Raw genomic sequence first — 14,054 nt, 5'->3', positions numbered from 1 at the left:
TGAGAAAGTCTCCAGCTCAGCTGATCAGTTGGTTTGTGATTGGATACTGAAAGAGGAGCTGCTGTTTTAGAGTAAAACAAAATGAATAACAGAATAACACAACTGCAAAACGTGAAAGTTTGCAGCACGGTCGAAATTCTACTAATTTATTCACAGTTTTTGATATTGAGTAATGCCAAAGGGCTATCTTAGATTTGGAATCAGGCCTGCACACTGCGTGATCCGTTTTAACTAACTGAGATGGCCAGCTACGCTTATGCAAGACAAGCCAGAAGAAAAGAAAGTGATACAGTTAGTGGACAGGTGAAGGTGGAGTTAAACAGCTACCAGATTAGATCAGACAGAAAGACGAACAGAACAAAAATACGAAGCTATGAACAAATAGAACAATTTTGGAAGGACAAAAAAGTAAATGAGACACGATTTCTCACAAAAAAATTGAGAACTTTTTCTCAGAAAAAAGGTGAAGTAAAAAGACAAAGTGACGGAAGGCATATAGTGGGTCAGGGGTCAGCATAAAGGGTGTTAGGACTCACATGAATGTCAGGAAATTAAGTAAAATGCCCCCCTTAAAGAGATTATAAAAAGGAGATTAGTTGGGATTTTCATCCCAGATTTGAAGGTTAGACGAGGAGAGAAAAGTAAAGGGGTTAGGCACCAGTGCTCTGTGACCTTTGTTTAAATGTTAAAAGGCAACATTACAGTCATTTACTTTTAAATCAATTAGTTGTAGAAATTTTTATTTTGAACCACATGCAGAAAGTGTAAGCAACACAACTGGAGGTTTGAGAAAGAATGCTTTTAAGACTATAGTAGCCAACAGATGGCTGACACTTGTGAACAGTAGGCAACTTAAAAGACTAATACAATTGTCTGCTGTGTATGAGTGGATAGTAAATATTCATCCAATGAGCTACTTTTAGCTGAATGAAAGAGCGTAGTCATGTTGAGTGCTGTATGATATAAGAATATTACACTTTTAACTCAAATAGCATGTAGATGACCGCAGTTCATGAATAAATAGAGTTAAAATGATGATCCAATTTTATACTGTGCGTGTTTTAAAAGATAAAGTTAGGTTTTTCAGTTGTACTGTGAGACTTATAGACCTCTTCAAGAGAAGATGGATCCACTTTAGGCTACAAGACATAGGTGAGGACAGATTTCAGAAGCAAACAATCAAAAGTTTAATTACAAATCTCATCACTTGCCTTTGCTGAGCTGAAAAGAAGAGGAGGCAGAAGAGGTCCAGAGAGTTTCCTGGAGCTCAGTTCAGAGAGGCTTGATCTGCAAAGTGAGTGCAGCCTGAAGAATGTGAGGGGATCAGAAACAGACGAAGCTACTGGTCCAGGATTAGCCTCTGCCTGGCCATCAGACAGAAAATCCTCTTTTCTCCGTCACTCATAATGTCTGCGTTCTTGCTCTTATTCTAGTTACCTGCAACCTGAAAACTTGTGCTGTTTGTATAAACTAATGTGCACCAAGTATAGACACAACACTTTAGGCTTTCTCTTTTAGAATTCATTCTATTCATAATAAACTTTCATTTTTGTTTTCCTAAACAACTGACCTGTGGCAATTTAGTGTGATAAAGACAATTATTGGGAATGCTTATTTAGTGGAAATATTCATTCTTTAATTGGCAAACACACAACCCTGAGGTGTTTGGGTTTTGTGTAGTTTTCCTATCATTTCTTTGTTTATTTATATCCGTAAGGTTTTGTCATATTCAATTCATTCTCTGTTGTTCATTGTTGTCACTAAGGTATTTCCATTTTGCAGTTAGTTACTTCTTTTTTTGTGTTCGCTGTGTATTTTAGTTCATTCTCTTAGATCAGTGTCAGCTTTTTACCCCTTGGTTTCTAGTTTGCTTTCTGTCTATTTCAACTTAATTCTGTTTTTACTTTATGACCTTCTCTCAATCTTCCTGTTTTGCTCTCCTCCACAGCTGTTCCACTTTCTCCTGATTAAGCTTCCCTGGACCCAGTGTCGTTCTCTGAGTTGATTTATAAACCCTTTGCTCAGCTGGAAATCACATTATGCAAACTCCAGATGCATGGGAAGGTGATGTTGGTCTTTTATTTAGTTAAAGCTGTTTATCTTTGTATTCCATCACAACACAAGAAAAGCACAGCACAACGCAAAGTATTGCAGTTTGCACTTTGATCCGAGGTTCCCTGCTCTCATTACTGAACAGATTACACAATGGCAAGCTGAAGCTCCCAACTTCATCACTTGTAAAAAGTATTTTTTTATGATTTTTCTTTTTCTGACTTGTCTGTTCTTGTTGATCCTGCCAGATGGTTTCCTACAGCACACACACATATTTGTGTCCCTTTTCACCCAACATTTACTGAAAGATTAAGACAGTAACTATACAATATAAAGTCTCGCTTTAGGGAAATGATTCTGCTAAAAATGTTCAGAGGGAATCAGTCAAGGGGGATCAATTAAATGAATCACTGCTGCTGGCCATTTAGAGCTATTTTTCATATACCTCTAAGGAGTTCCCTAAGCTGTAAACTCCTCCGGTTTCTTTTTATGGTGTCTTTTCCAGTCAATTAAACCGACAGAAGCTTGAAAAAAATTTATGTAAGAGCTTTTTCTCCATTCATTTTGGAAGCAATTATTTCACTTTTTAAACCAAGAAAATTACTGAAGAAAAAAAAAGGCAACAAAGTGGTAAAGCAAGATGTAAACTTGTTGAACATAGCTGAACTACGGGGTTGTAAACTTAGTTTTCTTATACAGTCTTCAGAGATGCACATCAGTATTTGTGAAATTTAGCAAAGGGTTAGCTGTGAGTCTGCAGGTTGGGGTGCCTCTTTGTTAGGCTGCAAATGTCCAACTTGTTAACTCAATTTCTTCCAAAAGATCACAATGGATCAACTCTTTACCAACATAAAAAAAACAAGTGCTTGTTTGTAGTTTTAAAAAGTAGTTAGTCCAATGAAAACATTATTGTGGCAACATGACAGTTTGAGTTAGACTCTGTGGTTAATGAATTAGATCACAAGTGGATTTAATCAGAACCATGAAGTTTGAATACATATTGTAATTTAACGAATTAGCTATTAATGCAGTAATAGCTTAAATGTGCACCTGCCTTAAATGAATTAAATATGTTTACATTTTGTGTAGCCTGTGTGTTAGATTAATCAAATGGCCTCTCCAATGAACACGGATTGTTTTCCTCACACTTAAAGATGCAATGAGTTTTAAATGTCTTCACAGGGACTACAGTAAGTGGATTGCAATGTTTGTACAAAAAATGTACAACCACTTTTTATGCGAGATGTAACAAAATGATGTAATATAAAATACATTTAAACAAAGCAAGAATATTATGTATATCTAGTAAAATTCAGGCATCTGATTTTTTTTTCTTTTTTTGGACTTTTTGTAACCATGCCTTTCTTGGCATTATAATCCAGCTTGGCTCAAATATTTTGTGTTGTTCTCTGTCATGTAAGTTTGTCCACACATTATAGCAGAATGTGTGGATTTAGTTTGTCTCATTTTAAAGCCAGAAAACATAAAATCTTGTTAGTTAGTATGCCACACAAATACATTGGACTCTGTTGTTCCATCATTCTACATCATTCGATCAATATACTATCACATATTGATTATTAAGTGCTAACTGAAACCTCATAAACCACATAACTGGCTATTGGTTAAAACTAAAAACCATTTGCTCTCTTTAATAAAGACCTCTTTACTGGAAAGGTGGCTGTTCATTTGAAAGACAAAAACAGGTTTAGCATTCTTTATTTCTCCAATGATTGTGGTGCTTTCTGTAAAATATTGAGTGAAAACTAAAAAATGATCCTGGTTAAATATGTTATCTTATTTACATGTACAGAATTTTACCACTGTTGCCTTATTTTAGGATGTTTTCTGAGATTCAGTCCAACAATGTGCAATATGCAAGAAATAATCTTTTAATCTCATATTCTGTTGTGCATAATTTGCTCCATGTGGCCTGGACATAGAACCAGTTTAAGGTAAAAGCTGCAGTAGTATTATCTGAATATAATCAAAGCTGCAGTGCATTAAGTTGAAAGAGAGGAAATGCATAAGGCATGTTGTATTTATTGTCCCTGCACCCACAAGTGAAAAAAATGTAAACAGATAAAGTAACACAAAAACAAATACACATAAATAATTACAACACAAATACAACAATCTGCTTTTCTAACCCCTTGAGTGAAACAGACGTCCAGAACTACAGAGACACATTTTTAAATGAGAAAAAGCCTCAACACATCACTGTGTAATAAAACAGCTTGTTTTCTGGCTGACAGCCCTGAGACTGGGCTTGACAAGAAACCAACATGCCAGATTTAATTGGACAAAATATTGTTTTTATATATTTTCTTCAGCAGCTACACAGAACATTTTCATACAGAGAAGCAGCGGATGAAGGTACAGGAAGAAATCCAGTCAGACATGCACAGCATGCAGCTGTTGTGTGCATGCAACACTATTTATCATATCATCAATATGAAAAACAAAGTCTGATCATTCAAATGCTACATTTTTTTTTTCAATCTACAGAATACATAATTTGTGTAGGTTCATGAGATGCAAAACAACAATTCCATATAAATACCAAAACAAACTTAATTAATTGATTAAAATTAAATACATGAAAAACAATAAAAATGTTATTCACAGCATAACAATTTCTCTTATCAGTCGCATATCTGAGGAGTCACTATATACAAAAAAATTAAATATAGTTTAATGTACTAAATAAATTAAACTGTAAACAATGATCCCACCGTCAGTCAAGCGAAGCTACATCTCAGAGAGAGCTGCCCCTGCCTGACATGCGGTCACTCAGAAAACACACATTCACACAGCTGACAGCTTGCAAAGCCAAAACATTAGAACTGCACACAGATGCTGCAAATGGTTTAGGCTGGCAGGGCTCGTTACAACAATTAAACAGTAGAGGGCGATGTTTGCTTATGTTTTCAATGTTGCATTCCCTATCTTTACACCAACATGCTACAGTACCATGGAGCATATGTTACCTATTTTCTGACACCTTTTAAACTAAAATTAAAATCCATTTTAGATTATTTTTAGAGTACATTGAGGAGTTATATAAAGCTATGACTGGACAAATTGTCAAGTATGCAGAAGTTGACCTACACAAGTGGAAGGCACTGGAAAATATCTTAAATTTGTATCATTCATCTGGGCAGTAAGTAAAAAAATATCTTTTCATTTCTTATAGAAATCTGAGGCTAAACAGAAAGAAGATAATTATAGGCTTAAATTTTTTACGGCATGTGAAAATCTTCGGCAAGAAATATGAAGTTTCATTTCAGTGTGACGTTTAACAATAAATTTGAGGAGCGGAGTTGATTTTAATCTGCTAAGCTCACTGCAGATGCGTAATGCCAGATAAAGTCCTTCTGGTTGGAGTACTGTATGCTGAGTTCAGAGGTCAGGTCAAAGGCCATTCAAACAGACACATCCTAAGATGAGATCATGCAGTTTTAATGTGGTGACCGTCATGACGGAAAGCATTTGGTAAGAGGAATCTTTGTTCGGGGCGTTGCATGGAAATGCATAAGCAACAGAACACAAGTCATGGCACAGACATAAACTCAGACCTCTCTCTGTATCTCCACCTGTTTATGCTACATCTCTGTTATGTTCATCCACTTCTTTCTCTGCACTCTCAGGCTCTCTGAGGAAGAGTGATGTAGTGTGCACCACACTCTGTACTAAGGAAACCTTCATGCTGTGCATCCGACCTGCATTCATCTTGGTCTTGTTGAAAACAATCGCTCAGACACCTTACCCATCTCTGTCCTCTTCTCATGCTACCTCATTATTCTGCAAAACAGCTCATTTTCCACAAGTGCTGTCCCATTCCTTTCCACATTGCTCTGAAGACTTTCTTCCAGTTTTCTCTTGATGGATTAGGATCAGGGTGGGTGTTTCATCCTCAGAGGTTTGGTGGGTTCTTAAAAGCTTCAAGCAGATAATTCAGGCAGGCAGTCTGGGCTCAATTTTTAGCGAGAGATCATACAGCGCGTCCTCATCCATGGTCAGAGTCTTATCCATAAGGTATTGAGTCACCTAAGCCAGAATGACAAATGAGACAAGAGTTTGTATCTTTTTTTTTTAGGGTTGTTGCTGCAGATGGTTAACATGCTGGAAAGATTTTACAACAGAAAAATGACATCAGTGATTCGAATGGATTTTTGAAGGGATGTGTTTTGTTTCAAGTGTCTATAGTCTATGTAGATGGTGTTGACCCATCTCCAAATTCTCTATATTTTGTTTTCAAGTCATCAGACTTGGGGACGATGCTTCTTCAAGCATTTAGTGTCAGGTTCTCAATACAGTGTCTCAAAAACAAAAACAGATCAATAATGAATAAAGGTTAGTTGTGCAGAAGACCCAGGACATAAAGTGTATCTGAAAGATATTTAGAGTAAAAAAAGAAAATATTGCAAACACCTGAAACAAGGATGGGCCAAGTGTTCAGGGCTTCTGCAATAGCTCTTTGAGAACCACCAAATTATTGTTAAACTAACATTTATTGGTGAAAATGTGTTTGAACACATCTGAACTTTTTTATAAATTAAACTAAATATTTTGATAAACATGTGACAAAACATCAATTGCAAGCGCCACAAAGCAACTCAATATTAAGGATCAATATTAAGTATAGATGCAATAAAAAAAGGCTGGTGATCAGATTCATCCCATTTGAGCAGATTCTGGTCAGAATCCAAACATCTTGCCTCTATGCATTCAGTCAATCCTCCATACATTAGCGCTGTGTGAAAGTTGTTATCGCTAATGTGTGCGCCTTTGGTTAAACCCAATTTAGAACAAAGATGACTAAAACATGACTGGGTTCTTGTTTACAAAATATAAAGAAATGAGGGATGACTCACTGTAACTTTTGAATGCTATAATCTGAATAAACACTCCTCTTTAAAAGTGATAGCCAGAATCAGCTACACGTGACCAATATGCAAATAAATTGCATATCAGCTGCTTACAGGGTATGTCCAATGTCTGCAGCAGGCTATGTAATCTCTGCCAAACAGGCTTGTGCTTTTTTCTGGCTTCTGCTGCACATGGTTTAGGCTGGCTTTGCTCTCAGGAACATTGTCTGTTCCTGTCATCCTTATTCATGACATGTGGCTCCTTGAGAGTTAAACGAGGGACTAAAATGTTATTCTACTCAGAGAATACTACCTATTCTGGCACCCAAATATGCACAACATATTTTGCACTTTTGTAAATACACCAAGGTTTCTGGCTTTACTAAAACCCATCAAAGTTTTACTCTAATCAGGTTGGCTGCAGTGTTTTTGTTGCTCTATCTCTGGACAACACAGTCTACTTCCCCTTAAGAAATATAAAATCTTGATCTTTCTATGTTCTCAAAATCGGCAACAAATAGCAGCAGAATTAAAAATAATGAAGTAGAAAAGTAACAAAATAAAGTACCTTAGGTTGATGCTCTATTCTGTAAGGTGTCTGCTGGAACTGACGGATCTCTCTGATGATGTGTGAGATCTAATGAAAATGTATAAACAATTACTAATAATAAATAAAAAAAACAGAGTCCCGGTGCATTTATTATTTGGTCAAACTTGTGGATATATAATGCTCACCATCCTCATTTTGGAGAAATTGACAAGACCCTCCTCAGTAAAATTGGGAGTTCCTTCCTCAATAAAGGCCAAGTCTGTCAGATACATTCCCAGGTATGGCACACATGGAGGGTTGCAGCTGCATGAAGAATGTTTGAAAATAATGCAGTTTAGGTCAGAAATTTACATACATGTCTCACATGTCATGATAATTTTAGGCATTGATGCATCTGAACTGTTTTCTTTCAGGTTGGGATATTTTACAGTATACCATTTCAATAACTTAAAAAATAGGGCAGATTAAAATTACCTTTAGTTTTTTTAAATATTTTTGATAAGTGCAGTGTCTTACTTTTTCAGCGTCTCCCTCAGGTTTTTAAATCTTCCCTCAGAGGACACAGTCTTCTGCAGTTTGTCCATCAGAGCTTTAGTCTGGAAAATACCACAAATAATGACATTTATTTTAAAAGCATGACTGCAAACAGCACAAAACAAATATGGGCTCTACATTAACTTCTGGCCCATGTATCGGTCATAATAAAATTAAAATTTATATTCTTTTAGTAAATTATAATCTATTTGAGAATTAGAACAATATAAATGAACTCTGGTTTGTATTTTTGTAATTGTCATAATATTTGTAATTTTTAGGATTCACATTTCGGGACACGTTAGAAGTAATAGCTTTAGGACATGTTGTACTATGTGGTTAGTTTAAAAGGTTTATTACATGTTGTTTGTACCTGTTTGCTGACTTTAGCCCATGTCTTCTTCAGACGGTAGATGGCGCTGCGATTGAGCGCAGACGTGATCTCCAGCACTCCGTTGTAGTTGTTCAGACAGCGACAGATGTCCGCCACGGCGACCCATTTCTCGATGGAGCTCGCTCTCGAGCCAACATCAGTGTGGCTCATAATCTGGGATGCCACAAGGTTACTCATCTGCAAAGGAAATGGAAAGGTTTTAAAGCACCTAGTTGGCCCTAAAGATGAATAAGGTACATTTTTCACAGAGGCACAAGTTACATCATTGAAATGTTGACTGGTTTTCATGATGTAGGGAGTCCTTTCAGTCTTATCGACCTTCATCCAGCCCTGGCCCAGGAACTCTCTGACAGAGAGGAGACAAAGCAAACTGCTGAGCTCAGATCTACTTGTTAATCCCGCCTGTCCTGGAAGTCTTACAAATGTTTTCCTCTGGGGTCTGACTGCTTTGTCATAATTTACAGAGAAACTTTAAACCACTTAACTCTGACAAACTAATTTATTAATAGACAGCTCTCTGACCTCTGTAATTTATGGACTATAGAATGTTAATGTTTCCTCATAATTCATCTAAAATAAGGTGTTATGAAAGGACTGACTCGTAGGGAATGCTCCTGAAGACGATGTGATCCAGTAGAGTGATCTGCTCGGCCAGCTCCATCGCCGAGAGAGATTCAAAACACTCAGCCTTTGGACAGTCCGCCTTAACACACACAGAGAGAACAAACTCATAAACAAGCATAAATAATATAAATGTCTAATAGGGGGAGCAACTGTGATGGATATGAGAGGTGACAGCCAACCTTCCCCTGACAGTCAGGAAGAGGGAGTTCTGACAGGACAGTGAGGACTGACCAAGACTTTTCACATCTTACACAAGCAACATACTGTGAAGCTTAGGTATTTTTATGGTTGTATGCAATTCCTTGGTGGAAGTATTAATGCCGCCTAAACTTTTCTACAAAATGTTGCATGTCACATAGACCTTTGAGTAATTTTATGTGAATCTAATAAGTTTGGGGTGAATTTGTCTCATTCTTGAGTTTAAACGCTAATAATTTATTTTCACTGCAATTACAGCTGAAAATCAGTGAACTGTTTCTACCAGTCACATCAAAAGACTAAATCTCCTGCATGTCCTGCTTTCTGAATCAGCTCAAGCTCGGTTTGATTTTGTGGAAAACAATTGTGAACATCAATTTTTACATTTTGACAACAATTATTAACTTGATTTTAATCTTGACTTTGATTAAGCTGCAACTTTAACAGTTTTTATATTTAAGGATTGCCCTATTTAGCTCCATCCACCTTCCTATCAACTCTGACCCACTTTTCTGTCTCTGCTAAACAAAATAACCCCCACAGCATGATGCTGCCACCACCATGTCTCACTGTTGGGGAAGGTGTGTTCAGGGCATATGGGACATTTTGAATGGGATTTCTTAGGGCTTTTTTTAATAAAGGCTTTTTATTCTTGCCACTTTTCCACAGGGGTCAGATTTATTAAGTGTACAACAAATAGCTGTCATGTCAATAGATTTTACCGTCTGAACAGTGGATCTACATTCAATGCTTGTGATATTGTTTTACAACATAACTCTGCTTAAACTTTTCCAGAAATGTATCTAAGATTAAATTACGCACAGGTGGGCTCAGTTTATTGCCTTAAGAAAGAAAGAAGTTGCAGCAAATTTTGTTTTGGTGTATCGAAGAGAAAGGGGAGTGAATAAAAATGTATGAAGAACAAAAATTTTATTTGTAAAAAGTTCTGGAAAACATCCATGTTTACATCAGGTCAAAAATGTGTTAATTATTTTTGTCTTTATCATATAAAATGCTAATTTATTATTTTGAAGCTTGGTCTTGTTCTGTGACAAAATGTAAAAACATTGGGGTATAAAGGCTATAACCTTTTTTCAGTGTTTTCGATTTCGAGGATACAGTATGTTGCAACATTATTAATAATATATAAAAGCACCAGCAGGGTGCCATAAAGCCATTTATCAAAATTAAATGGTGTGTTATTAACTTAGGCTGTAGTGGATGAGGGCAATATTTGGCAACAAGGGTTGATAATTTATCTTTATGCAGGGAATTATTGCAGGATAAAAATGATAAAAATGATTTATTTTCTCATAAAATCTGTCATTAAATGCTCTCAGTATCTTACCATCTGTAAAATATCCTCTATCCTCAACTGGGCATCCTCCTGCTCGTCTTGAGAAAGGGCACTGGGAGACAAAAAATATTGAAAAGGACAAGAAAAGATGTTTATCAACATTTATTTATAGAATAAGCAACATCTCATGAAAGAGACGTATTGTTTCCTTTAATTCAGTTACTGGTGCTGTGTGCTGGTGTCGCACTTTAATATGTTGGCAGTAGCTTTTCTCTCCTGGGGCAGGAGGTCTGGATCTCGCAGCACTTCCTCCAGGAGATAAATCACCGACATCTTCAGGTCCCCATTCATCTCAAAGTCCTAATCACAAAGACAAATAGAGACCTACACTGAGCTCGCTCGTACTGAAGACACCAAACTAAAACTACTGTAGCTTTTCCACTCTGTCCAGCTCCAGCTAGTCAAGCATCTGGAACTAGCTGCGTCTCAAATATTTCCAGATGCTTGAGCATTTTTCCAACCATCCAGAATCCCCTCAGTTTTTACTGTCTTTACACCTTTTTATTCTGTAAATTCCCATTTAACTCCCACCTCAACTCTAGTTCAAAGGTCGGCATTCAGTCTCTTTTAGCTCTTTAGTCACTAGAAGAGCAAAAAGAGCGCAGTGTGTGTTGGAGCTCCGCTGCGTGTTAATAATAAGCCTACTAAAGCTGGCCAGTCATTGCAGAATTTTGTATTATTGAAGAAATGTACAAAAAACAGATCAATGCAGTTAGCCTAGAAGGACCTCTGTGCAGAGTCAGGCAATTACCTTGATGTTCAATTCATTAAACAATGGCCGTTTAGCAGAGGGTTTGGTCAGTTGAGCAAGCTGAAACAGCAACAATATGATGTGTGTGTGTGTGTGTGTGTCTGCGTGCGCTTGTAAGCCGTTTCTATTTTTCAGTAGAGAGCAGCGGAGCAGCAAGAGAACCCATCAGTCACCTGCTTTAATTAGACCACATAGATGCATGAACACAAGCAGGAACAGTCCGACCTGCACACAGCAGTGGGTGTAAACAAACCTGTGAGTGTTTGGAGACCCAGTGACGCAGCACATTGAGGACTCTGTTGGTTGCAGCTCTGCGGATGATGAACTCTTTATCACAGGTCCTCTCGGAGTTAGTAAACACTGTGAGGGAAAATGAACACAGGTGACAAAATTCCTCATGCGTAAGTGTTTCATATCAGCAGTTTTGTAACAGATTAGTTGTTTACCTGAGGCACATCCACAGGTCTCAATATTATGACTCGCTTAGCATACAAGTAAGCTAAGTTAAATGAAAAGCTGCTCTGTGGTCAGGAAAAAAAAAAGAACTGAATAATTATTTTAATATTTCTTAGCCACTCTTCAAAATGGGAAAGAGAAGAGAACTTGTTGCCCAAGAAAGGTAAATGTTTGTCCATTTTCAGAGTTCAGGAAATGTTCTAAAAGAAATAATCTACTTCACGTTAACTTGCCCTTATCTTCAGACAGAGCAATAACTTCAACTGAAAATGAGAAATTAAAAAAAATCTACTGAAGTCAGTTAAACTGGATTTGGCATAAAACAAGAGATGAACATGTGCAAAAGTCCTTCATGCTCACTGCTGGGTTCTTCTGATGCTGTTGGCAAGTTTTTCTTCTCAAGTACCTCAAAGACCTTTTATAGAGCATCGATTTATGGACTCCTTGAAACACCAGAAGACGTCAATTCTATAAAATTGGAAGGTTTTTCAGTAGTATAATGATTTGTAAATTGTTGTTTCGCTAACTCAAAATCCAACCTCTCCAATAAAGTTTGAACTGTTCAGTATGTTAGATTAATGGTAATGCACTGAAAATGTATTTATATTCCAGCTTTTTTCAAACATTTGCCAGGTGTGACAATAAACGTGAACGGCACTGTATGTTTTTTAAAACAACTTTTATATGTAATACAGAACACAGAATTCCTTCAAACGCTTCTTTAATGGCTTACGGCTTGCTATGGCTAGAAAAAAAATCTTTTCTCATTTATCATAACTTTAAAGATTTTTTCATTTTACGTGAACGCCTGGTGGCATTCCAGCACATCACTTTTTATGCATCACATTTCAAGACTTTCTCGTATTTTTTATAGAATAATTTTTTAATAATATACTTGGAACCAGAAAACCAGTTATGGTACAGGGTAAAATAAAGTGTCCCTACTGTTTTGTTTTGTTGGTTCTGAATAAATATTAATGCTAAACAAACTAATGTTTGATTGAAACACAAGAGCTCCGTGGAGTCATCCTCACACAAGGGACAAATAAAAACCTGCATGGACAAAGAATTCTATAGTTTAGTTTTCTAATTTTAATAAAGGTTATGCAGTAAACCATTCAGTTCAAAGCTCGGCCGTAGGTTTCTGTACTCTGTGTGCCTTTTGTGTGTTTACCTGGTGGGGCACCGTGTCCTGCTGCTGCAGTTGCAATTGCAAACGCTGAGGCCGGAGAGACGGAGCAGCGTGAATTCTCCCCAGACTGCACTGCAGACACAAAGGCACATAATTATCATCAGCAGCAGCAACACAGTTGGGGTTTTTTCTGCTGTTGCAGTTCAAGAGAAAGGAGTGCATTAGATGACCTCTTCTGACAGCACATCAGGATTACAGTGGCTCTAAATAAGTCACTTAACGTTATGAGTCATAACTTTACTTAAGGATCAAAAGGTTGTCCGCTGAGATCATTCTTCTGTTGTAGTAAACATTATTTGTCATTTTTATGTCAACCTTAATCACAACCTGATGAAGAGTAATGTGTTTAATAATTGCACCACAAAAGGAAAAAAAAGAAGAATGTTTTATTTATTTAGAATTAAGATTTGAACTTAAAACTGAGGAGCAACAAAAGACTGTAGTACTTTTTTATTTGGAAAGGTCAAAGTTTCAACAAATTTTATTCAGCTTAGTTAAATAGTATCCATTTGCATTTTTAAAAACGGTTTCATAAGGAACAATGTGTGACAGATTGGTCCTGCTGAGTTAAATCTTATCCGAAAATGTAAAAATAATCCATTTTGTAAATGTTTGACTAATCATAATTCTGCTTGTTGAATATCAAGCAGACATTGCTTGATATTGCTGCAATATCAAGCAATGTCTGCTTGATATTCAAGCAATTGAATATTAAGTTTCATGGAATGTATTCATAAACAAAGAAGAAAAACACGGGCAAAGCAGTAATTTTGTCTCTAGATAAAAAGATGAATACAGCATTAAAATTACTTCCAAATTAAATCTTACTATTGAAAACAAAAATCACAATCACCCTCAGTCTAAAAACAGCGATTAAGTCTACAGATTATCATGCACTCTAAAAGATTCACTGCATAAAATACAACTATTTTAAGCATTTTTAGTTGATCAGTTCTTGCCACCTTTGGGATTTGAGTTTTGTGTCAGGCTGTTGCAGCAGAAATCTTGATCGGCTCACTAACTGGGCGGTGGCACAGCGCTGCCAACCTGGCACTGTGGGGTAACCATGTGCAAT

General features: G+C 36.7%; 1 protein-coding gene across 2 annotated transcripts in view; it reads right to left on the bottom strand.

Annotated features, from left to right (window-relative positions):
• Window positions 1-3,556: 3,556 nt before the first annotated feature.
• rasgrf2b (Ras protein-specific guanine nucleotide-releasing factor 2b) overlaps window positions 3,557-14,054 on the bottom strand; it is a 66,803-nt gene continuing 56,305 nt past the window's right edge. Inside the window, exons 19-29 of one of the 2 annotated variants that reach the window (XM_044109234.1) lie at window positions 12,962-13,051; window positions 11,585-11,691; window positions 10,768-10,880; window positions 10,572-10,632; window positions 9,001-9,104; window positions 8,663-8,747; window positions 8,381-8,578; window positions 7,990-8,069; window positions 7,659-7,776; window positions 7,492-7,560; window positions 3,557-6,102 (exon numbers count right to left, since the gene is read on the bottom strand). In XM_044109234.1, coding sequence (XP_043965169.1) covers window positions 6,010-6,102; window positions 7,492-7,560; window positions 7,659-7,776; window positions 7,990-8,069; window positions 8,381-8,578; window positions 8,663-8,747; window positions 9,001-9,104; window positions 10,572-10,632; window positions 10,768-10,880; window positions 11,585-11,691; window positions 12,962-13,051 — 1,118 coding nt within the window. In that variant the 3' untranslated portion in view covers window positions 3,557-6,009. The remainder of the gene's footprint in view (window positions 6,103-7,491; window positions 7,561-7,658; window positions 7,777-7,989; window positions 8,070-8,380; window positions 8,579-8,662; window positions 8,748-9,000; window positions 9,105-10,571; window positions 10,633-10,767; window positions 10,881-11,584; window positions 11,692-12,961; window positions 13,052-14,054) is intronic. The other variant, XM_044109243.1, reaches the window with a different exon arrangement.

This window comes from Gambusia affinis, linkage group LG03 (assembly GCF_019740435.1).
Source record: "Gambusia affinis linkage group LG03, SWU_Gaff_1.0, whole genome shotgun sequence".
NCBI classification, from domain to species: Eukaryota; Metazoa; Chordata; class Actinopteri; order Cyprinodontiformes; family Poeciliidae; genus Gambusia; species Gambusia affinis.
This window is presented reverse-complemented; position numbering and strand designations above follow the sequence as displayed.